We start from the raw sequence: 26,891 nt of genomic DNA, 5'->3' as shown, positions 1-26,891 counted from the left end.
AACTTCCTTACTGACTGCTAGACGGCGATGAAATAGCAAAATGTAGATATTAGATATGTTCATTCTAATACCTCCAAGAACATGTGTACAAAATTTCATGATGATCGGTTCAGTAGTTTTTGAGTGAAAGCGTAACAAACATTCCTAATTTCAATAATAAGGAAGTAGAATAGAATAGAATAGAATAATATTTATTACTATCACACATCACAACACAACAATGACGATGCTCACAGCAGCATATAAATTATTATAACATATAAATAGAAATAATAAATACAATACAAATCATTAAGAGAAAAAAAAAAAGAAAAAAAGCGAGCAAGAAAATAAAAAAAAAAAAATATATATATATTTTTTTTTTAATAATATGATTTATTTATTTCTCCTCACAAACATGATGGCAACAATACATGTAGTATTTTTTATAGTAAAATACTTAAATTTATTATTTTATATATAAACACATATACCAAAAACAATGATAAAAATGAAAAAAAAAAAATGCGTATCCACCACTGCGGAGCATCGTCACCGCGTCACTGTGTACTGATGTGTATGTAAGGGGCCCATCTCAGCATTATGCCATGACAAAAGCCACGACGCTGATTTTCAGTGGCAAGGATAAATTATATTAAAATTAATAGAAAAATAAATATAAATTGTCTGTATGGTCACGGCACTGACGACGGCAATCTGCCACGGTAGCGCCGATACACCACACCCTTCGGCCAGTAGTCCTCCTTCATGAAGGTGGGCAGCACGTTGGTGGAGACCCGGGGCACGAACGCCTTAAAACTCGCATTATGACTCAATTCCAGCTGCTCTTTGTCCCTACCATGCGGTATTGCTAAGTTAATGTCTACCTCGACCAAATTATTCCTGCAGGTCTACTGCAGAACAAAACGAGCTGGTAGCAGAACTAGTCCAGCAGTTCTTGCTGCCGGAGGCCCATAAAGCTGCAGCACGCCATCGGATATCTTCGCTGCAGCGAGCCAAGATGGAAACTGCTAGGGACACTATCTTCGGACTATTGGACGAGGCTGAAGAGAAACAACGTATGTATCATTGCCTAACCACAAAAAAACACTAAAGTTTGCCACTTTCTATATTTTATAGAACCGAAGGTCTTTCTTAATGGAATGGTACACCCGCCTACGCTAACGGTATACGCTGGCGGATACCAGTGGAGGATGATAGGATGAGCATAACGTCAGGTCAGTTCCATGCTTTTATAAAATAATATGTAGGTGTGATACAGTAAAAGTACCAGGATAACATGAAGTTACAAGCAGTCAGGTGTTGTCTTTGGTAATGTTCATGTATATAGGGTACAGTTGATACTCTATATGTTATAGTCTTCCATAATGGCATGATGTACCCGCCTGCGTAAAGTTCATTTAGGCTGATTCGCACGTGTTAGAGCGTATGATTCATGTCATTTCACTTTATTTTAATATGATATTCTTTATTTCACAGATATTTTTTTCCAGAGAAACGTTTAACATTTATAAAGTATTAATAACTCTATAATTATGTATTTGCTCCATAGTCAAATATCCGCCATTTTGCAATGACAATTAATTATTACAAAATGGCGCTAATCCACGCACGATTGCTGTTTGCGCGCGCGGTCTGCCTCGTTCACTTTGTCTACATTTACATGCACATTCATTTTTTAGTGTGCAATAATTTGAGGTATACATTACCAACGTGTAACTTTACATTCATTGCGGTGTGACCCACCAGTGGGCATACGGTCTTTAACGTGTTAAAGAAACTATTCTGCATTTTGACAGCTGTTTGTACCCAATGCGGTGGTCCCCTGGATGACCAGTGTCGCTGCAGGCGGTGTCCCACACAGCAGGCACCAGTCGAGACTATCTCGAGGGATGACCCGCGATGGAAACATACCCGTGGTGAATGACCACTTTTTTTTAACTATGTATCCGTTCGGAGTTCCGATAATTTTGCCAATGTCAATGTTGGAACCGAATGCGTGTAGTATCTCAGGATAGCGGGTGATGTATCGGCGCTATTGTGGCAGATTGCCATCGCCAATGGCGTGACCACAGACTATCCATACTAGACAATAATTAAAGCATTAAAGTAGTGAAAAAAAATTAATCATCTTAACTTGCCAATAGGGAAAAAATATTAATTATTTAAATTTGATATAAACGTCAAAAGGGAAAAAATATTAATACAAATAATATTTTTTCCCTTTTGACGTTTATATCAAATCTAAATATCTTTATTCGTGTAAGTCTATTACAGACTCTTATGATATATCAATCGTCAGTTCGGAATGATTTCGAGCTGAGAAGAACTGACAAGAAACTCAGCTCGTATTCTTTTCAAATATGGTTATACATAAGCGGCTAAACTGTCCTATATGAATAAATGATTTTATTTAATTTGTGTAACAAACTTCCCACCAGCTCGGGACCGGCCGGAGCCGAAGACTCTAGAGGAGCGGTACCCAGTCCATCATGAGATACGGTGCATGCTCAACGTGCTCATAGACGAGGGTAAATATATTTAAGTAAATAATTCATGCTCAACGTGTTCACAGACGAGGATAAATATATTTAAGTAAATAATTAATGCTCAACGTGCTCATAGATGAGGATAAATATATTGAAGTAAATAATTAATGCTCAACGTGCTCATAGATGAGGATAAATATATTGAAGTAAATAATTAATGCTCAACGTGCTCATAGACGAGGATAAATATATTGAAGTAAATAATTAATGCTCAACGTGCTCACAGACGAGGATAAATATATTTAAGTAAATAATTAATGCTCAACGTGCTCATAGATGAGGATAAATATATTTAAGTAAATAATTAATGCTCAACGTGCTCATAGACGAGGATAAATATATTTAAGTATGTAATTATTTTAGCAATAAAATAATCACTCACACGGCTTAAAGTAGTTATTGGTTTACATGTTAATCTTTACTTCAGTACATAGTATAAAACAAAGTCGCTGTCACTGTCGGTCCGTCCCTATGTATGCTTAAATCTTTAAAACTACGCAACGGATTTTGAAGAGTGGATCTAGAAGAAGGTTTATATATACATATAATACAAGTACACCCGTGCGAAGCCGGGGCGAGTAGCTAGTGTAATATATACAATTCTCGTGTCATAGGTTTTTTGCTTATACTCCTCCGAAACGGTTTGACCGGTTTTGATGAAACATTACATGTATATTCAGTAGGTGTGAGAATAGGAATATAATTTTTATACCCCTAAATGTTAAGGGTGGCCAACCACAAAAAAAATTTTTTCCGACAATTTGTTTTATTATATGGCTGTAAAAATATATACAGACTTAAATTTTCACCCTTCTATCACCAACCCCTATTTTTTAATAGCAATATTTATTTATATGGCAAAACAACATTTGCTGGGACAGTTAGTAATGAAATTAGATAATATGTTTTATTTAATGCAATATAGCCGTACAAGAGTGTAAAGCGCGCCGGTCAGCAAGAAGAGAAGTGTACCATGAAATGAGGCAGCAGGTACGAGAGAGTGCGGAAGTGAATATTGAAGCAAAGGAGCTTATTCATACAGGTCAGTACTTGGAAGAATCTAAATATATATAACTCAAAGGTGACTGACTGACATAGTGATCTATCAACGCACAACCCAAACCACTAGACGGATCGGGCTGAAATTTGGCATGCAGATAGATGTTATGACGTAGGCATCCGCTAAGAAAGGATTTTGATTAATTCTACCCCCAAGGGGATAAAATAGGGGGTGAAAGTTTGTATGAAACTTTGTCAATTTTAAACCGATCGGACTGAGACTTTGCATGCATAAAGCTACTATGACGTAGGCATCCTCTAAGAAAGGATTTTGATAAATTCCACCCCTAAGGCGATAACCACTTTACTTTACCGATCACTATATCAGTCAGTCACCTTTGAGTTATATGTATTTAGATATGGTATAGTGTAATGATGTCTGAAATTTATTACAAGAAGTGCTTGTATCCCCTGTATTGTTTGACAGTGGTGGACCGCGCTGTAGGGGCGAGCTCGCCTCCAATCAAGGTGGCTGACTATCATCACTTTATGATGAGAGTGATTGGCGACGCTCTCCACAGATCGGAGCCATTCGACGTGGACGGCTGTGAGTTGTTCAAACATACATATTTTCTGTACATAGAGATTTTAACGCAATAGAAAATATTACTATTTTTATTTATTTAATTCAGGTTACTAATGGCCCATTGATCCATATTAAATACCTTAAAGACTAACTGTGTAATTTTGTATTAATTAATTAAATTTAAACTCCTCAGTTATTTCTAGAAAAACCGTTTATTTCGTAACTTGTCTTAAATCTGTCCTAGTACACACTCAATGCTCTATGGGTCCGGAGTCGCCATAGACTATATCCATATATTCTTTTAAGTCGTTTATCACTAATACATTACATTACACACTAACACACATAGGTATTCAGGAAGACTTAAAATGCATTTAAAATCATCAGTGCCGTCACCACACAGACAATTTATATTTATTTTTTCTATTAATTCTAATATTAGAATTAGTCTTCCTTCTTCATTTAAAGTCTCCTTTCAAATTTCAAAAAATATTTATTCATGTAGGACATTTTAGCCGCTTATGAATGTAAAATTTATGATATCATAATTTTTCCTTACCCTCTTACGTCTTATGTCTTCATCCAGATGATCAGGATGGTATTTTGGAAAGCATTCTGTTTCTTTCTGGGTTTCTTTATATTTTTATTATACCTAATTGTTATTTCTAACAGCAGGTCCTAAAGAACTGCCTTCAGAGATCCGGCGACGGGCTGAGGAAGCGAGGTTCCTGGCGGATCCAACATGCCACTGTGAAGAGGAACCGGAACAAACTGCTACAGTGCAGTTTAAACTTGGTGAATATTTGCATTTGTTTACATAAATTGTGGCACTGCACTTACTGGGCCCAATTTCTTGCTGATACACTGATCACGGCAATGTACCTGTCCGGCCTACACTACACCACCAAGGAGAAGGACATTGTCAACTATATATGGACCAGGAGTAACCTGACATTGAGGGTGACGCAGCTGGAGTCCAGTCACAGCGCGAGTTTCAAAGCGCTTATGACCCTGGTCCCCACCAATATGCTGACCTTCATGAAGGAAGACTACTGGATATTATTTCATATGTATGTTAGTCTATATGGTATTTATAATATGGGTCTAGTTAAATCATTACATAGTATAAAACAAAGTCGTTGTCGCTGTCTGTCCGTCCCTATGTACGCTTGAATCTTTAAAACTACGCAACGGATTTTGAAGCTGTTTTTTTAATAGATTAAGTGATCCAAGAGGAAGGTTTATACATGTAATACATGTACCTACACCCGTGCGAAGCCGGAGTGAGTAGCTAGTAAACAAATAAAATGAAAATAAATAACCTCAAATTATGGGGAATGGAATCCAAGACTCGGGAATGACAGCTCAAGAGGTGCCGCGGGCGTCACATTTGCCACTTACCATCGAGTACAGTGTCAGCCTGTTTGCTATTTTGACGGCCTAGTGGTCTAGCGGTTTAGCACACTACCTTACTTTCGCGGGTTCGATTCCTCGCACGGTGCAAATATTTGTAATCATGAGTATGATTATTTGTATATGTCTGAATATTTTCTATGTATAAAAATATTCAGATGTTTAAAAAAATCTATGTATCTATGTATGTTCGAGCGCTATCGAACAGGAACTATTGACAGCCGCTAGGCCGGGTCAGCTTTCACTTTGTCTTGCGCCTATAGTTATTAATTAGACATTTAAAGTTCTTTGTAATAGCTCCTAGTAGTAAATATTTCTAGCTCCTAGTAGTAAAGATTCACAGTCCACTAATTATTTTATTTTTGAGTCATCAACAATTTATATCAGTTCCTTAGTACCCATAACACAAGCTTTAGTTAGCTTAACTTGGGTCTCTTTTATATAAATGTTGTTTTAAGTAGATTTACATTAACAAGGATATAATACAAGGACAGTAATTATTGTATTATCAACTGTAGAATCCACGCAAGCTGGTGAACAAGGGACGCTGCTGCCGTCCGAGTTGAGGGTCCTGGAGGAAATGCGACGGTGCAAATGTGACACCAACGCTGCACCCAGTCCCAGCGGTGAGTAATTTTATGAGAGAATTTATATGGCAAACATTAGGTCTTATATTCATACTAGCTGACCCTGCAAACGTTGTTTTGCCATATTAATTAATATCGTTATTTAAAAATAGAAGTTGGTGATAGAAGGGTGAAAATTTAGGGTTATTTATTAACGCCACATTTTCAAAAAATATATAAAACAAATGTTGTTCAAAAATAAAAAAAAAATGTTAGGGCTGGACAACCGTTTACATTTAGGAGTATGAAAAATAGATAGGGCTGAAAATTTCATAAAAATTAGACAAGCCGTTTTGGTTGTGTATGGTAACTAACATTGTGACTTTTTTTTTCGGACTACTCTAATACTGTTGGCCGCAGCTGGACTTTACAGCTTCACCGGACGATGGGGGTCGAGTGCAGAAGGCACTCCAAACCCGCGGAAGGACTTATGGAGCGGCTGAAGGCCAACTCCTGCCTGACGGATACGACTTTAGTCTGAGGGCACCACTAGGGGTTCGAACCTCGGCTCAGACCGTCATAATATCGATCCCCGTTTGAATTGGACGGGGGTTCGATCGGAGGGGAACATTGTGACATGAGAAAATATATGTAGATAGATAGATAGATAGATAGATATATCGTTTATTTGTTTGTTACTAGTCACACACATAACATGTTCATAAGAATATAAAAATACATAATACAACATAAGATTTATAAAATTGTGTTATTATGTGTGATCTGTAGCAATACAAAAAGGTCGAAGCTCAGCGTGGAACATTGTTCAGGGAACAAAACACTGATTTTCAGCTTCAACCCATTTGAGGGTACGTGAAAATAATAATTAAAATAAATATAAAATAAAAAGGAGCAATATTATTAGTGATTGTCTGTGTGGTGTGTTTATAATGTACCTACATAGATATTCAAAATTCAAAATTTTACTAATATTATAAACGCAAAAGTTTGTGAGCATGGATAGATGGACGTTTGTTACTCTTTCACGCAAAAACTACTGAACGGATTTTGATGAAACTGTACAGTAACATAGCTTATACATCAGAATAACATACACGCAGGTAAAACAGCGGGTACAGCTAGTAAGACAGACACTTATGACAAGTCAAAGATTTATAGAGATTTTTATAAAGCCTTTATAGCACTGCTATAGTGGGCTTATAAAGGCCTCTTAAGTTTTATGAATAAGACCGTTAGTGTATTCAAGAGTGCATCAAAGTAAGTTTAATTGAATAAAAGATTTTCTATTCTATTCTATAATACATTTTTATAGATGACGAGCCAGGGGATCCCTTCTCAGAGTATACGGAAACAACAGAGGCTACAGAGCTGGGCACAGAGCAGACCACAGAACTGTCATCGCCGGACGAAACTGACTGAGCCTGATCGATGACTGACGTCATTGCATAGACGTGCCATCCACAGATTATATTGTATAAATTTGATATGAATATATAATATTATATTTAATGATTTCATTGTTTTATTTTAAAACAACCCGTCCTGGCTTCGCACGGATGCATTGTATATCTTTGAATTTCTCGGCTTGTTGTATACTATAACGTTTTTTTTTTCGAACTACTCTACTGCTGTTGGCCGCAGCTGGCCTGTACAGATTCACCGGACGATAGGGGACGAGTGCAGATGGCACTCGAAACCAAAGAAAGAACTTATGGAGCGGTTGAAGACCAACTCCCGCGTGACGTTTCATCTGACTTTAGTCTGAGGGAAACGCTAGCGGTTCGAACTCTGGCTCATGCTGTCGTAATTTCGAACCCCGTTTAAATTGGACGGGGGATCGGAGGGGACTATAACACGCATGTGTTATACATATAACAGATTCTGCAGATTCTGCCAAACTGAAGAGGAAACGCCGCTTCACATCCTATGTGGTTGTAGCCCACTCATGCATAAACGAAATATCTCCTTTGGAAAGTTTACACTCTTTCCCGAGGAGATAAAAACGATCGCTCCTAAGAATATCCTTCAATTCTTGTCCCTGACGGGTCTAGATAGCGAACTCCGAAAAGGGCGAGCACAATAGATCTATGTAGGTCGCAGTGCTACAGGTGCTACATATCTGACAATAGCCCAAACAATCCAATAAAAAATACATATAAACCTTCCTCTTGAATTACTCTCTATTGCTGAAAAATCCATTAAAATCTGGGTAATTTAAGATATAGGCAAGCGAGCAAACGAGGCGGCGAGGACTCAGTAAGTACAATAGTTTAGAAGAATGTCTGCAGAAGAAGTCATTTTGTCGTTAGTATTTTTTCCCGCGCAAAACGAAATGCGCCACAGACGCATAAAGGTGCACGGTGCGCAGATGCAGTAGGATGACGGGCGCGTCATAGCAGTATGCGCGATATTAATACTATGAGTATTAACATAAGTAATTACAAATAAAACAAAAAACAATGGTGCACAATGTGTAATTAAATATATAATTTCAAAATATATTTTTGCTTACAGCGCCATCTAGTCCCAAACTAAACAGGGCTTGGGGTCACTAAACAACTGATAGATTTTTAAATACATTTTCTGTAAGTACATTATACACAAAAACATCCTGATCAAAACTAACAATCACACTCGTGAATACAAATGTTTGTATTGTGCGAGAATCGAACCCTCGATTGGAAGGCATCGTGCTAAACTACTAGATCACTGAGGCCGTCAATTTATTAAAAATTACATATTTGTGTCTTTTATTGGTTAGACAGACAGCTACAGATCGGGATGACTGGACATTCAAAGAAAAATAGACTATGTTTTATACTGTGGCAAACAAGCATACGGCTCATCTAATGGTAAACAGTTACCGTAGCCTATGGATACTTGAGACACCAAGGGTGTCACGTACGCGTTGCCGACCCTTAAGAAACCTTAATATAACCCTTCTTGAAAAACCCCATGCTGTAGTGTCTCGAGAAATCCTCGGCAGGTAATTCATTCCTCAATCTAAGTGTGTACGCGGGAGGAAGCTCCTCTGAATCCGGTCTGAAATGGCAACTCATGGTGCATATAATAATGTGCTATTCACGTATGTAACCAATTACTTTTAAACTTTCGTGTTTTATATACATTATTTATATTATTAACCGGGTCTTGACACGAATAATTTTATGGCAAATAAAGGTATTTACCTCTCTCGACGTTTCGACTAGGTTGCACTAGACGTGGTCACGAGCTGACTGGAGCAACAGTGATGTCAATGTAGATAGGTGACAGCAGTTTTTTCATTTACCCTTACTAGATTTTTCAACGAAAGTTCGCGACACACAGCACTTATAAAATTATTCGTGTTAAGACCCGGTCAATAATATAAACATTATAACCGTTTACCATCAGATAGGACGTATGCTTGTTTGCCAATGTGGTGATATAAAAAAATGGACTATTTTTCTCTGAATATCAAGTCCAACATAATAGCTGTCTGGCATCAGCAATAGCTGTTTGCCATTCGAAAAAAAAAATCTGCTATTAAACGTACATTTTGCAATTTTTACTCTGTACATCTTATTGTAGATATAACTTATTTATAATGAATGGGGGTCAACGTTGACCCCCTCCCTTAAAGATTACTAGTCAGGGTCAATGTTGACCCTCATTTTTTTTATTGTAGTCTTATTCAAATTATTTATAATGGAGGTCAATGTATTTTGGTGGGTCTACTCTGACCCTCCACAATCATTTTTTGGGGGTCATAACGGTCCCCAATATACATTTTGTTTTGGGGTAAATTTTATTGTAGACTTATTTCATTTATTTATAATGGGGGTCAATGCTAACCCCCTAACTTTTATTTTGGGTGTCATCGTTGACCCCTACAATCTTTTTTGGGGGTCAACATTGCCCTCAAAAATAATTATGTCAACGCTGGAGGTCGACGATGACCCACCACAATAATTTTGGGTGTCAATGTTGACCCCCAAAACATTCATTGGGGGGTCATCGTTGACCCACCCCCTCAAATCATTTACATTAGTCAGGTAGCTTTTAACATGTCATCTAATTCTGTAATAGCTTTCTTAGTTTTCTTCATCTGCTCTACTTGCTGGCGTCCCTTCTCAGACACAGATGTAATATTCTTCTTCAAACTAGCCAATCGTTCTGTTACGCGTTGCTTTTCCTCTGACAATAAATCGTAGGCTTTCGCCCCTGTAAAAAAAATATATTATATTATTAACATTATAAACGCGAAGGTATGTGAGTATGGATGTTTGTTACACGTTCAGGCAAAAACTACTGAACGAATTTTGATGAAACTTTACAGTAATATAGCTATTAATATTACTAATACCCCTGGATATTCATGGGTTTATTATTTATGTGTACTAGACAACTGATATAAGTACATAGATTATTTTTATTTGTAAACACATAGAAAACATCCAGACAAACATACTCAATAATATTAATATTCAAGACAATATCGCGCATTCAACCGGACGCCCCTCCGATCGATCCCCCGTCAATTCAAACGGGGATCGATATTACGACGACCTGAGCCGAGGTTCGAATCCCTAGAGGTGCCCTCAGACTAAAATCGTAGGCAGAAGTTGGCCTTCAGCTGCTCCATAAGTCCTTCCTTTGGTTTGTAGTGCCATCTGCACTCGCCCCCTAACGTCCGGTGAAGCTGTAAAGGCCAGCTGCGGCCAACAGCATTAGAGTAGTCCGAAAAACAAAAAAACTCAAGATACCATGATACTGTTAATACCATGAATATTTATATTTAAAGCGATTTAAACCGCTAAATGATCGATACAAACAATTATACTCATGAATTCAAATGTTTGCACCGTGCGAGGAATCGAACCCGCGACCAATTGAAGTAAGACGGTGAGCTTAACCTCTACACCAATGAGGCCGTCAAAATATTAGATGTCAATAAATAAAACTAACTCGAATAAAAGGAGAGTATATTCAGATATGACGGTCGATAGAAAGCAGTGGAAGAGAATGACATACTGCGCCGACCACAAATAATAGAAAGAAGAAAAAAAGAAGAAAGAAAGAAGAAAGAAAGAAAGAAAGAAGAAAAAAGAAAGATAGAAGAAAAAAAATAAGTTTATTTGATACACATGACAATAACAAAAAAAATTAAATTGCATATTGGATTATTTCGGTACCAAATAGGTCTCCGCTCAGCGTATATGTCGTGACAAAATGGTATAAAAACAAGGCAATAATGATGATGATCCAGCGCCTACCACAATGAATGATGAAATAAAACTAACCTAATAAGGGCAAGTAGTCGCTGGCCCGTTCAGCTCTAAGGTCCAGATCAAACCAGTACTCGTCCAGATCATCGGAGTCTGATGAGGGCAGCTCCTGTAATCAAATTCTTGATATAAGCTGAATGTTAAACTATATGAAGAGGGGGGTAAGGGGATTTTTAGATGTGGATTAATAACCCCATTGGTAGCAATGTACCATGTCAGGTTGACCTCCACGCGGTTGCCCTTCGAAACCATCATGTTAAATTTCTGGTGAATTTGCCACCATATTCTAACTGATCTGACCTCATGCTCATCTTATCATCCTCCACTGGTACCCCGCCAGCGTATACCGTTAGCGCAGGGGGTGCACAGTTCCATTATCTATACATCTATACATATAAATAAAATTGGAGTGTCTGTTTGTAATATTGAAATAACCGTTTTTTACTACATGCATATGAATATAAATACGGTACATACACCAAAATAACATATTTACACAAAGTACAACAAGGAAATTCTAATTAATTATGTTATTTTCTAAAACTTTTTAAGTATTATAAGTTCCACTATTTTGTATAATTTTAGTGTAATGATAGATAGAGGAAAGATGAAACAACTACCCTTCTTCTTAAAAAGAGGTAATCGGTTCAAAAATTTGGTTAGTTACGCGCTGGAGTTAGAACAAAGAGGAACTTTCAACAAACAGCTTGCATATAAATTCACTGTTTTTTATTATTGCCACCTGATTTCTTATAATAATAATAACTAATATGACTTACGTCATACAGGCTGTTGTCGTCGGAGAAACTTTCAGGATCCGACGGGACTTCTTCATCCATCTGCTCGGGCTTCCTCAGCAGCTGCCTCTGTCGCTCACTGATATCAAAGTCCTCTACGTCTGATGTATTGCCGAAGTCCTGTTACATATTTAAAATGATTGTAATTACGACGGCCTGAGCAGAGGTTTTAACTCCTAGCGGTACCATCAGACTATCTCCTCAGTCACATCCGTCAGGCGGAAATTGGCTTTCAGCTTGATAAGTCCTTCTTTTGGACAGAGATTAAGTGCGAAGCGATTTCTATGTTGATTGTCGCATGCCTAATCCTTGTTGTTAATTAAATATAAGTAAATAAATATTTATTTAAACAAGAAACTTGTGTTTCTTGCTAATTCTTCTTGTGATGAGTCTGCATTCCGAATGAGCGGTAGAATCAAGAAACTTGAATAAAGATTATTTCTATACCCCTATGGTTCCGGTGAAGCTGTAAACACCAGCTGCGACTGGTCCACAAATAACACCAGTCGAAGACTATTATTGAATAAGTTTCAAGATTTAACATTAGAATAGAATAGAACAGTATAGTAGATAGATAGTAATATAGTAGATAGAAGAGTAGAAAAAAGGTGATTTTACATTCTTTTCTACTCTTCTATCTACTATATTTATTCGGTCTCATCACGGATGACGACTAGCGTATAAAACCTACCTCATCCAAATCAAAATCATCTTCCTTAAGGAGTTCCTCCTCGATGACCACGAGCAGCACCCGTTCTCGAGTATGACGGATGCCGACTAGTATATAATACCTACCTTGTCCAAATCAAAATCATCTTGCCCAGGAGTTCTTCCTCGACGACCACAAGCAGCACCCGTTCACGAGTATGACGTATGCCGACTAGTATATAATACCTACCTCGTCCAAATCAAAATCATCTTGCCCAGGAGTTCTTCCTCGATGACCACAAGCAGCACCCGTTCACGAGTATGACGGATGCCGACTAATATATAATACCTACCTTGTCCAAATCAAAATCATCTTGCCCAGGAGTTCTTCCTCGACGACCACAAGCAGCACCCGTTCACGAGTATGACGTATGCCGACTAGTATATAATACCTACCTCGTCCAAATCAAAATCATCTTGCCCAGGAGTTCTTCCTCGATGACCACAAGCAGCACCCGTTCTCGAGTATGACGGATGACGACTAGTATATAATACCTACCTTGTCCAAATCAAAATCATCTTCCTTAAGGAGTTCCTCCTCGATGACCACAAGCAGCACCCGTTCACGAGTATGACGGATGACGACTAGTATATAATACCTACCTTGTCCAAATCAAAATCATCTTGCCCAGGAGTTCTTCCTCGATGACTACAAGCAGCACCCGTTCACGAGTATGACGGATGACGACTAGTATATAATACCTACCTCGTCCAAATCAAAATCATCTTCCTTCAGGAGTTCTTCCTCGATGACCACAAGCAGCACCCGTTCACGAGTATGACGGATGACGACTAGTATATAATACCTACCTTGTCCAAATCAAAATCATCTTCCTTCAGGAGAATCATCTTGCCCAGGAGTTCTTCCTCGATGACCACGAGCAGCACTCGTTCACGAGTATGACGGATGACGACCAGTGTATAATACCTACCTCGTCCAAATCAAAGTCATCATCCTCCAGGAATTCCTCCTCGTTGATGATTTCATCAGGCTCAGGCTCAGGAGATGACGTCTTGCGTTTCAGTTTCGTCTGCGGCGAGACATTTAAACACATAAATAATAACCCTGGACAATTAACACAGCGCCATCTAGACCTAAGCTAAGCAGAGGTTGTGTTATGGGTACTAGACAACTGATATAAATACATAGAAAACACCCAGACCGATACAAACAATCATACTCATGAATACAAATGTTTGCGTGCGAGGAATCGAACCCGCGACCATAGAAGTAACACGGTGTGCTAAACAGCTGGACCACCGACGCTGTCTCATCAACGGTCAACGTTCTGACATCAATCAAATCAAGAGCAATATTGATGTTGAACATTTTAGTCGTTTATGAACGTATTTTGTTTTATATTAATATTTGTCCCGTCCTGTTCAACATACAGGTTAAATTGAGAAGAACTGGGAAGAATCTCAACTGAATTTTTTTTAAAGTGTCTTTACATATTTAAATCCACCCCCTCAACGGTCGTTCCCGAATATGACGAATATTATGTTATCTGTAGTATAGAATAGAATAGAAAATCATTTATTCAAATAAACTTACATTGAAGCACTTTTGAATAGTCATCACATTTTTTTAATCTACCGCTCATTCGGAAAGCTGTCTCATCACAAGAAGAACTAGAAAGAAACTTGCGTGTTGCTCTTTTAAATAATTTTATTGTTACTTTACATTTTTAAGTTTAAGTGTGTGAATACAAACTACCAATTAGCACTAATTCAATTAAATACTCAAATAGAAAAAATATACAACCAACTGGTTAAGTAATTAAATCAGAGTAAATCAGTCGTAGTGATTAGAACAGAGCAGTCCCTACAAGCAGTTAAAACCAATGATGTAAACCTAACCGTAACCGAAACCGGATATCCGATATGAAGAAATATCCGTAACCGTAACCGAATCCGAAATAAATGTGTCGGATATCGGATAGGGGCGGAGCCAAATTGAGACGTTATGTAACCAATTGCATTTTACTTTTGAAATTCAAAAAATTAATATCCGTAACCGAAATTATCCGAAACTAACGGATAATCCGGAATAATGTCATATCCGTATCCGTATCCGATATAATAATTGTCATATACTGGCCACCAGTCGCTAGTTTGAATATTTATAATATGAAATATATCTATTTTCTATTCTAATAAATTAATTTATGTAAATACACGTATTTTATAATAATCATTCCTATATGGGAAACCTATCCGTATCCGAAATTTCATATCCATAATATCATATATCATTATTATTAATGTTTTTTTTTCTCTTCTATTCTAGTGCCACCTCCCACCTTTTGTCTTTTCTCCTCTACCCAAAGGTTGCCTGGAAGGTATTGCATAAGCAATAAAACTGCTTTTTGTACCTTTTAATTTTAATTACTCTATTAATGTAATATTCCTGGTACAATAAAGAGTATATATATAAATAAATAAATAAATAAATATCCCTGGAAAAAACTTACCTTGTGTTTAGACACCGCAGGTTTCGTTACAGTCTTTAATACCTCTTTGCCGACTTTTGCCTTATTCTTACCAGCTTCTTGCTTCTTTGCGGGTTCTGGAAAAGAAATTTGTGTAAGCATTGGAGAGAGAGTGAGAATGTCGTAATCTAGTGGTTCTCAAGCCATCTTTAATGAAAAGGTCGTCAGTTCAATTCTGCACGTTAATTATAAAAAATATATGTAAGAAGCACTAATTAAGATGAAGCCGACTACCGGAAGAGAAACCCCAAGTAAAGATTATTACAAATATTGTAAATAGCGCCATCTAGTATTTATAGACCGAACTAAGTTGTTAGTCATAAGATAACCGTTACCCTTGTTTCTCTCCCTACTACACTGACTTCGGTCTATAAATACGGAGGTCGGTAGTTGAATAATCCTCTTTCGTTGGGTGAGCCGCGGCATTCAGTCGACGAGCGCAGAGCGTGCCGGTTGTGTTTTGGATACTAAAGTGAATTGTATTAGAAATGGGTTTATCTCGATCTTAATTAGGCATGTGGAAAGCTGCAAGTAGTGAAGGTGAGTGTTAATGCATTCTAAAAGGGCCTTTTAAACCTACACCCGTGTCACAAGTCACGGACGCTACTTGGGGTTTCCCTTACGGTAGCCGGCTTCAAAGCCTAAGTCGTCATCATAATTAGTGGATCTTACAATTGTGAGTTATAATTATCGAACTTCGGGTCAAGTAATTTCGATCCCCGTTCGAATGAGACGGGGGATCGATCGGAGGGGGGTAAAATAACAAGCATATGTCATCCCTTACCATCACTAATAACTACTCCATTCCCAATAACATATTTCTTGACCACAGTTTTGGTTGCATTCACAACTTTCGAGCTTTTAAGCGCGGACGGTGTGCTTTTCTGTTTAATAAACATCCTCTTCAGAGACTCCCCTTCGTCTATTGACTGAAACATTAAAATTTTTGTAATTTATTATTCTTAATATATTATAATTTCTATATATAATTATTACTATATTCCTAATATATTATTATTCTATTCTTTACTAGTTGCGACCGTGGTTTCACTAGTGTGAAATTTATAACTTACTAGCTGTCCCGGCAAACGTTGTTTTGCCATATAAATTAATAACGCTATAAAAAAATAGGGATTGATGATAGAAGGGTGAAAATTTAGGATTGTATGTATTTTTGTATGTTGTATCATAAAAAAATAGAAACTAAAAATTTTATCTAAAAATAAAAAAAAAATTAGGGGGGACTACCCCTAACATTTAGAAGGATGAAAAATAGATGTTGGCCGATTCTCAGACCTACTCAATACGCACGCAAAATTTCATGAGAATCGGAATATCATTTATATATAAGATTAGCTTTTACCCGCGGCTTCGTTCGCATAACTTCATTATGGGCTGCTAGATGGCGCTGAAGTAGCAAAATGTTGATATTTTATTTTTGTTTTTTAAAAAAAAAATATTTTTTTAATAAAAATCCTATGTTCATTCTAATATCTCTAAGAATATGTGTACAAAATTTCATGATGATCGGTTCAGTAGTTTTTAAGTAAAAGCGTGACAAACATCCCTACTTTTGATAAGCCTAAGCCGCGGGTAAAAGCTAGTATTATATATCATAAGATATCTTACCGCATCAGTAGGGTCGGAATCAACGTTCTCGGGTACAGCCTTCGACGCTGGGAATTTCTTTTTCAACACTTTCTTGGTCAGCCTCAGCTTGGTTGGGGTACCGCTCTGCAAATACATTACTATTAACCGACTGCTAAAAGGAGGGTATGGTTTTTTTAATTGTTGATAATTTATAGTGCCCCTAACTGTGCTAACGGTATACGCTGGCGGGGCACCAGTTGAGGATAGGATGAGCAGGAAGTCAGAGCAGTTCCATGCTCTTATAAAATAATAAGTGTAATACAGTGAAAGTATCAGGAGAACATGAAGTTACAGGCAGTTGGGTGATGTGTTCGGTACTGTTCATGTATATAGGCGACGGTTGACAATCTCTATATATTATTAGAACCGAAGGTCTTTCATAATGGAATGATGCACCCGTCTGCGCTAACGGTATACGCTGGCGGGGCACCAGTGGAGGATGATAAGATGAGCATGAGGTCAGGTCAGTTCCATGCTCTTATAAAACAATAGGTGTGATACAGTGAAAGTACCAGGATAACATGAAGTTACAGGCAGTTGGGTGATGTTTGGTACTGTTCATGTATATAGGCGACGGTTGACAATCTCTATACATTATATTAACGAAGGTTTTCCATAATGAAATTTTGCACCCGTCTACGCTAAGGTATACGCTAGCAGGGCACCAGTGGAGGATGATAGGATGAACGTAAGGTTTTATATATGAACATAATTTTATATCATATTATAAGAGCATAGAACTGATCTGCAGTTCCATCCTCTTGTAAAATAATAGGTGTGATACAGTGAAAGTACCAGGATAACATGAAGTTACAGGCAATTCACACAGCGCCATCTAGTCCCAAGCTAAAGCGAACTGGTTTTTTAGGTACTAGACAACTGATAGAAATACTACATTATTTGTAAATACATACATTATATACTTAGAAAACCCCCAGACGGATATAATATCCAGCGAGGAATCCAACCCGCGACCACCGAGGCCGTCAAACAATAGTGAAGACAACTCACCGCATCCGTTCCATCCGTATCACTCATGTCCTCTGGTAGTGCTTTCGTTGCTGGATTTCGTTTCTTCAGTCCTTTTTTGTCCACTTTCAACTTCGTGACAGACGAACCCTGTAACAAAGTCATGTATTGTATCTTTCTTTTTTAATCTGCCTAGATGGCCTAGCGGTTTAACACACCGTTTCATTTCCGATGATCGCGGGTTTGATTCCTCGGACTGTTAATGGCACTGCAAGTTGGAGTTAGTCTCCGCATTAACTTAGCATCTCATCTGGTTTGGGCCGTTGTTTTTGTAGAGCGTACTTACTAGAGGAGTTGAGACTATTAGAGGACCCGAGACTATTGGAGTAGCCGAGACTATTGGAGTAGCCAAGACTACTAGAGGAGCCGAGACTATTGGAGAAGCCGAGACTATTAGAGGAGCCGAGACTATTGGAGGAGCCGAGACTATTGGAGGAGCCGAGACTATTGGAGGAGCCGAGACTACTGGAGGAGCCGAGACTACTAGAGGAGCCGAGACTATTGGAGGAGCCGAGACTATTGGAGGAGCCGAGACTATTGGAGGAGCCGAGACTATTGGAGGAGCCGAGACTATTGGAGGAGCCGAGACTATTGGAGAAGCCGAGACTATTGGAAGAGCCGAGACTATTGGAGGAGCCGAGACTATTGGAGGAGCCGAGACTATTGGAGGAGCCGAGACTATTGGAGGAGCCGAGACTATTGGAGGAGCCGAGACTATTGGAGAAGCCGAGACTATTGGAGGAGCCGAGACTATTGGAGGAGCCGAGACTATTGGAGGAGCCGAGACTATTGGAGGAGCCGAGACTATTGGAGGAGCCGAGACTATTGGAGTAGCCGAGACTATTGGAGGAGCCGAGACTATTGGAGGAGCCGGGACTATTGGAGGAGCCGGGACTATTGGAGGAGCCGGGACTATTGGAGGAGCCGGGACTATTGGAGGAGCCGAGACTATTAGAACCGAGACTAAAGTAGCTAACCGAGCTCCTCCCAGAAGCTTCCATATGATAGATATGGAGACCTCTGGGAGGTTCATATTCATCTAGTACCCATAACACAAAGCCTGCTCATCTTGGGACTAGATGACTAGGTGATTTGTCTATTACTACTGTAATACATGCTTTTGTTACTTTGTTCAATATTGTAAGTTTCCTTGTGAGCAATAAATAAAGATTACTATTATTATAGATTATTATTAATATTATTACATTGCAACAACATACTGGAGGAGCCGAGACTATGAGAACCAAGACTAAAGTAGCTAACCAAGCTCCTCCCAGAAGTTTCCATATGATAGATATGGGACACAGTCACCTAGATACATCAAAATAATAATTGCATTTAATAATGTCTAGTAAGATAAATTCAATATTGTCTACTAGGCACTGCTGTATCTAAACTGTGTCACATAGATATGGAGACCTCTGGGAGGTTCATATTAATGTAGTACTCATAACACAAGGCCTGCTTATCTTAGGATTACTGCTGTAATATTATTACATTGTACCAACATACCTCGAATATGAAATTATCATCATCACTGGATTCATTGGCCATCAGCTTCCGTTGGTCTTTGGATTTCACTAGAATCTTCTTTTTAGATTTGTCATCTTCCTCGCCCAGTAATCTCTGTAATAAATTTTAATTTACATTTATTAATTAACTAGCTACTTGCCCTGGCTTCGCCCGGGTGTACATGTATTATACATAGGAACCTTCCGCTTGAATCACTCTATCTATTTAAAAACCGCTTCAAACTCCGTTGCGTAGTTTTAGAGATTTAAGCATATATAGGTACGGACAGCAGCGACAGCGACTTTGTTTTATACTATGTAATGATGTATTCATTCATTCATAATTTAAGAGCTGTGCTCTTGTCGGTGGAGCTCCCGCCACTTTCCACGATCTTCTATCAGTCCCTTTAGCTGTTGATACGACACGACTCTAGCTTTTTCTTTAACTTGCTTGATATAGCTGTGTATGTAATGATGTAACGATGATTTATTGATTTGATTTGGTAGTTCTACCGAAACAGCGATGGTTATGGTAACGCGACCTTGAGACTCCGGTAATGGTGCTCGAAGGTACACCGTGTGGTTTTTTAGTGGATTAGGATCCTACACACTGCCTCGTCACTGCTCTGGCGGAGGGACCATCTTTTGAAGAGTTTTTCATACGATAAAAAAGCGTAATTGAAATGGCTCAACTCAAACGAGTTTCAGTATATTCTGATTCTTTTTATTTATATACTAGCTTTGGCCCGCGGCTTCGCTCACGTTAATTCATCCCCTCAGGGGTGGAATTTATCAAAATCCCTTCTTAGCGGATGCCTACGTCATAACATCTACCTGCATGCCAAATTTCAGCTCGATCCGTCCAGTGGTTTGGGCTGTGCGTTGATAGATCACTACGTCAGTCACCTTTGAGTTATATATATTTAGATTTAGATTGGCAAATTGATTGTGTGATTTATTACTTTATTGCCCCCAACATCGAAAGGAGAAGATTAAAATTTTGAGATCAAAATGAAGATTGAAAAAGATAATTTTCACTCGCTACGATTTAGAACAGCAGATGTATATAAAAGGAGGACCACATTATTGGATGTGGTAACTCAAGCGACAGATAACGAAAGCTATAAAATCTGATAAAAGCTAATTGGCTGATCGCAGATAGATAAAAGAGAAAAAGAAAAAAGAAAAAAATCACTCACCAACAGATCATCAGTGTCATTCCCATCATCAGATTTTTCTGTCGACTTCGAGGCAATGAGTTTTCCTTCGCTCTTCCTAATTAAGAACTGCTCCAGTCCATCCAGATCTTTCTTATTCTCATTCTCCAAGCTGTTCAGAGTATTCTCTATGCTTTCGATCTTTGTACTATCCTGGAGATAAATTTACATTAAATTATACATTGTTATTTTTTTTCCCTGGACAATTAACACAGCGTTGTCTAGTGCCACGGTAAGCAGACCTTGTGTTATGGGTACTAGACAACTGATATAAATACTTACATATTTTTTGTAAAAACATACATAATAGACATAGAAAACACCCAGACCGATACAAACAATCATACTCATGAATAGAAATGTTTGCGCCGTGCGAGGAATCGAACCTGCGACCATGGGAAGTAAAGCGGTGTGCTAAAGCGGTAGACCACAGGGGCCGTCATTATTTATTGTAATTGGAATGACAAACAAACAAAATTGGGTAACGCCTTGGTCTAGGGGCGAAGGGAATTGTTAGTAATGTGGGCTGATAACCCCATTTCTAGGAATGTACCATGTCAGTTTAACACGCGGTTCCCCGTGGAATCCACCCTGATAAACTCCTGGTGAACTTGTCATGATAAGCTGACTAACCTGACTTTATACCCATCTTATCAACCTCCACTGGTGCCCCGCTAGCATATACCGTTAGGGACGGCGGGAGCAGCCGTTATGGAAGATCTTCGGTTCTATAATATATGTCAACCGTTGCTTATATACATGAACAGTACCAAAGATATCACCCAACTGCCTGTAACTTCATGTTATCCTGGTACTTTCACTGTATTACACTTATTATTTTATAAGAGCATGGGACTGACCTGTCCTCATGCTCATCCTATCATCCTCCTCTGATGCCCCGCTAGCGCATACCGTTAGGACAGGTGGGTCTATCAACTCATTATGGAAGACCTTCGATTATATCTTATATATAAAATTCTCGTGTCACAGTTTTCGTTCCCATACTCCTCCGAAACGGCTTGACCGATTCTCATGAAATTTTGTGAGCGTATTGAGTAGGTCTGAGAATCGGCCAACATCTATTTTTCATCCCCCTAAATGTTATGGGTAGTCCACCCCTAATTTTTTTTTTATTTTAAGGCAAAACAACGTTTGTCGGGACAGCTAGTAATATATAGAGTGTCAACCGTCGCCTATATACATGAACAGTACCAAACACCTCTGCTAACTGCCTGTAACTTCGTGTTATTCTGGTACTTTTACTGTATCACACTGATAAGACGGGTGCATCATTCCATTACCTTATAAACCCCATAATACCTTTATATTGTCTTGACTCTCAGTATCAACTGATTCATCATTGGCACTCGTTATAGGGTCATCTTGACTTGAATTGTCAGGACTCGGGATATCATTCGCCTGTAATTTGTATTATAATCCAGTGATTATGCTGTAATCTACACAAATTAATAATATTAATGTCTCTTTGTAATTTTGACAAGACTTTTTTTGGCAGGTAGCTGATGTACTTATTACATCAGCTACCTGCCAAAAAAGTCTTGTAAAAAATCTTGCAATAACTTAGGCTACTTTTATTTTAGAAAAATAAAGTTTAATCCCACGTGGAAGAAGTCGCGGCTACAGCTAGTCCAAAATAAGCAAAGTAAAGTCAGGATATACAAGTGAATAACAAACATCTATCCATCCCTTATCAGTGAGAAGTCCTGTAATTGGTCCCACAGATGAGGGCCCTTCAAGTATTATATAAGCACTATGGGGGGGGGGGGGGGGGGGGGGGGGGCCAGGGGTTTTTACTTTGGATGACATGACAACCCTCACTTTACAGGACAACACTCACTTTGTCTTTAAAAAAAACAATACAGGAATTGTAAAATGTTTACGTAATCATGGGGGGATGGGGTAAGAATTTGCTTACTTTTGCTGACAAGGGGAATGGGGATAAATAATTGTAATAAATATGTTCGTAATACTTGAACAACCCCTGGGGTTGACAGCTAATGGTTGAAAGTTCAAAAATATGTGAATGTCTTACAGCCGGATGATACTCCTCGTCTGTGAGGTTCTCGTCACTTAGCCACTCCTCCTGACCTTCTTCCATCTCGCCAGCACTCCGTTCCAATTCTGTAGAGACCTAAAAACAATTTAAATTTAAACAATATTTATTTAAAATAGTAATTTATACTTAACAATTGCCATTCATTAGAAGAAAGAGCAATTGCACAAACATTTATTTTTATTTATTTATTTATTAAAGGATAAGCAAGGCTATTCAAGTATATCTTCAATAAAATCAATATATACGTCATAATAAGCCACTGACAGGCTTCCACTAATAACAATAGACTAATTCTTAAAAAATTTACATCATCACATCCTATAAAGGCATTATAAAGTTAACAGAGAATATGAAATTAATTAACAAGAGTACAGTAACAAATAGTAAATTTATAGAAATATATACATATACACGATTTTAAATAAGTCTTACTTATCTGCTGTTACTTCAAAAAGCAAAACAAAATAAACTAAACTAGATTAAAATCTAGATAAATAAATTCCCACTAACCAAAAGTTCTGTTTTTTCAAACAATTCAAAATTAAAAAATCATTATTCATGTAGGACATTTTAGCCGCTTATGAACGTCAAGTTTTAAATTTTTTTTTTTTTAATAATAATTCTTTTATTGGAACAAAAAAAAAAAAATATATAATATTTTACAATGTAGGGTAGTGTAACGATAACAATTATAATTTTATAATCGTTTAGTGAGTAATAGGCCTTGCTCAGTAAATATGATGTTTTGAATTTATTTAAGGGTAGTTTCAATATATCCTTTGGTATCTTATTGTAAATTTTTATATCTATTCCCATAGAAGACCTATTGACTTTTTCTTATTTATTATTTATTAATAATTATTTTTATTGTTTCAGTTAAACAATAAAAATAATTATTTGTTTTGCTTTAAAAATAATGCAAAAAGCTGTACAAGGCTGACACTATTTCTTTTGGTCGATACATAATCAAAAACCCTACCTATATCACAGGTTTTTTGGAAACCTAGTACAGTCTCCACAAATTTATATTATATTGGCGTACATTATTAATTGGCATAGGACAATTTGATATGACAAGTAACATGTAAAATTACACCGTTAATCTTCCTAAATAAATAAATAAATAAGTAACATTAACTTTATACACTACTGGCTTTTACCAGCAGTTTCGCTCACATTGAATCAAAAATATTTGTGTTTATGTTCATTCTTGACGGCCTCTGTGGTCTAGTGGTTTAGCACACCGCCTTACTACCGATAGTCGCAGGTTCGGTTCCTCACACGGCACAAACACTTGTATTCATGAGTATGATTGTTTGTATCGGTCTGGGTGTTTTCTATGTATAATATGTATGTATTTATGAAAAAAAATATATCTATGTATTTGTATCAGTTGTCTAGTACCCATAACACAAGCTTTATCTAGCTTAACTTGGGTCTAGATGGCGCTGTTTGAATTGTCCTGAGGTTATTATTATTATTATTCTAATACCTCCAAGAACATGTGTACAAAATTTCATGATGATCGGTTCAGTAGTTTTAAGTGTGAATGTGTGACAAACAACCCTACTTTCACATCTATAATATTATTAAGGATTAATAATGGCAAAATGAATTTGTTACTCTGTAAATCACGTCAATGCTTTGTGTGGAAAAATTATATCTTATATATAAAATTCCCACATCACAGTTTTCGTTCCCATACTCCTCCGAAACGGCTTGACCGATTCTCATGAAATTTTGTGAGCGTATTGAGTAGGTCTGAGTATCGGCCAACATCTATTTTTCATCCCCCTAAATGTTAGGGGTACCCCTAATTTTTTTTTTATTTTAAGGCAAAATAATGTTTGCCGGGACAGCTAGTATTATATATAACAAGCAATAATATAGAATATTTATATGTGCCTGTTCTATACAATAAAATGCATATATTGTATATATAAACATTCCCATTCAATCACTCTATCTATTACTGAAAACTGCATTAAAATCCGTCGCGTAATTTAAACGATTATATCTTTTAAATTACACGAAGAGACAGAAGCGACGACTTTGTTGTTACTTTCTAGAGATCATTATTAATAGTAAATCAAATGAAATCGAGCGATGTCAGTTGCTCGCCCGTTTCATATCTCTATTATTCAATGAACAACGTATAACAGTTGCTTTCATTCTTAATAAACATATGATAATGTATAAACATTTTTAATAAACAATATTAGGCACCGACATTACCTCTAACTTTAAAACCTTCGTTGGCGGCTCTTCGACATCTGACATTCTTGTAAATATACTCCTATTTTCAGATTAAACAGTAGTAAATTATTTAGATATTGATAATAAATAAATACTGCATTTATGAATTTAAATAAAACAACATAACTTACAATTATCAATTATTTAAATGAAAATATATAATCTAGGACCAAGTATCAAATGGACACGACGTGCGCGTACACCCGATAAGGATGGATATAGAGTACATCTTTATTTTTTTTTTATTTATTTAATATTTTACGGCTCTGGATACAAGTCCTTTTTAGCCCAACATAAAATACTATAGAGTACATCTTACGCATGGTGTTGCCGGATGATATGAACTTAATTAATTTACCCACAAATATATAATATTATTATAATTTATTATATTTTTTTGTATGTACTCTTTTACATTTTTAAATTACATAAATAAACAAAAATTAAAGCTTATTGATGCTTTAATTTTTGTTTATTTATGTAATTATATATGTATTTTATACGGGTATATCAGTATGTTTATATATTTGCATTTATATATACATATATTATTTTACTGTACTTGTCTATATGTATATATATCATCCACATCCAAAAAATAGTCGCCTCTTGAAACAAAACGCCGAGCTATCCGCTATTATTGAAAACTTGCTAGTGAAACGGTTGATTAATCAAGATACTGCGGACTTATTAACTACTGTAAAAAGCATCTTTACTTAAAACATGTATCAATGTAATAACTGAATGTGGTGTGGATGTTGCATCAGTTACTTTTGACGGATGTCCTGCAAATTATTCTATTGCTAAGTTATTGGGATGTCAATTAACAGGAGATGTGATTAATCCCATATTTATACACAAAAATAAAAAGATGGTAATATTCCCGGATCCATCTCATATGTTAAAATTAGTCCGAAATACACTAGGTGACAAAGAATGTCTTACAAATGCGGAAGGTGAAACTGTTTCTTGGCGTTACTTAAAACTATTGCATGAACTTCAAGAAGACGAGGGTTTTCATTTAGGAAATAAATTAAGAGGTGCCCATATTCTTTATAGGAAACAGATAATGAAAGTCAAATTAGCAGCGCAACTCTTCAGTGAATCAGTGGCCGATGCACTACAATTTAGCCACGAAAGTATCGGACTTCAACAATTTGATAATTGTGAGGCAACTGCAGATTTTATTAGGAAATTCAACACACTATTCGACATTTTGAACACGCGTAATTTGAACAGTTATGGTTTTAAAAAACCTCTCAAAATTAGTAATTATGAAACTATTAAACAATTCCTAGAAGAAATGTTTGACTATATAAAATTACTAAAAATTAACAACAGAAATATCTTAGATACGGAGAGGAAAACAGGATTTTTAGGTTTTTTACTATGTATTAAAAGTGTTTTATTTCTTTATGAGGAATTTGTAGTCTCAAATAAATTGGAATTCTTAACAACTTATAAACTAAGTCAAGACCACTTAGAAATTTTTTTTAGTGCTATTAGGGCAAAAGGTGGTTTTAATAATAATCCAACCGCTAGGCAATTTAAAGCTGCTTATAAACGCATGCTAGTTCATGGCGAGCTAAAACACCTGACTTCAGGTAATTGTTTGCCTTTGAGCGATATAAATATTTTAACGTACAGTAAGCCGGAGATCGCAATTAATAATACGACAGATCGTAATCGATTAGTAGAAAATGATACAGATCTTCTACCGTCATTAGAATCTGAGGTAGTTTTATTACAAGAC

The 26,891-nt window shown here is 37.0% G+C and overlaps 1 protein-coding gene and 1 pseudogene across 1 annotated transcript in view; one reads left to right on the top strand and one right to left on the bottom strand.

The window, feature by feature from the left end:
• LOC131840670 (cilia- and flagella-associated protein 91-like) overlaps positions 1 to 7,557 on the top strand; it is a 28,474-nt gene extending 20,917 nt beyond the window's left edge. The window contains 9 exon segments of the mRNA XM_059188849.1: positions 889 to 1,058; positions 1,800 to 1,919; positions 2,442 to 2,531; positions 3,475 to 3,591; positions 4,036 to 4,155; positions 4,810 to 4,929; positions 5,822 to 5,830; positions 6,078 to 6,173; positions 7,447 to 7,557. Coding sequence (XP_059044832.1) covers positions 889 to 1,058; positions 1,800 to 1,919; positions 2,442 to 2,531; positions 3,475 to 3,591; positions 4,036 to 4,155; positions 4,810 to 4,929; positions 5,822 to 5,830; positions 6,078 to 6,173; positions 7,447 to 7,553 — 949 coding nt within the window. The 3' untranslated portion in view covers positions 7,554 to 7,557.
• Positions 7,558 to 10,091: 2,534 nt separating this feature from the next.
• Positions 10,092 to 25,255, bottom strand: LOC131840718 (uncharacterized; annotated as a pseudogene).
• Positions 25,256 to 26,891: the final 1,636 nt, after the last annotated feature.

The sequence above is a fragment of the Achroia grisella genome, unplaced genomic scaffold (genome assembly GCF_030625045.1).
Source record: "Achroia grisella isolate CSIRO2021 unplaced genomic scaffold, CSIRO_AGI_Agris_v1 utg149, whole genome shotgun sequence".
Lineage (NCBI taxonomy): Eukaryota > Metazoa > Arthropoda > Insecta > Lepidoptera > Pyralidae > Achroia > Achroia grisella.
Note: the sequence above shows the minus strand (reverse complement) of the source record. Positions and strands in the feature narration are given on the sequence as shown.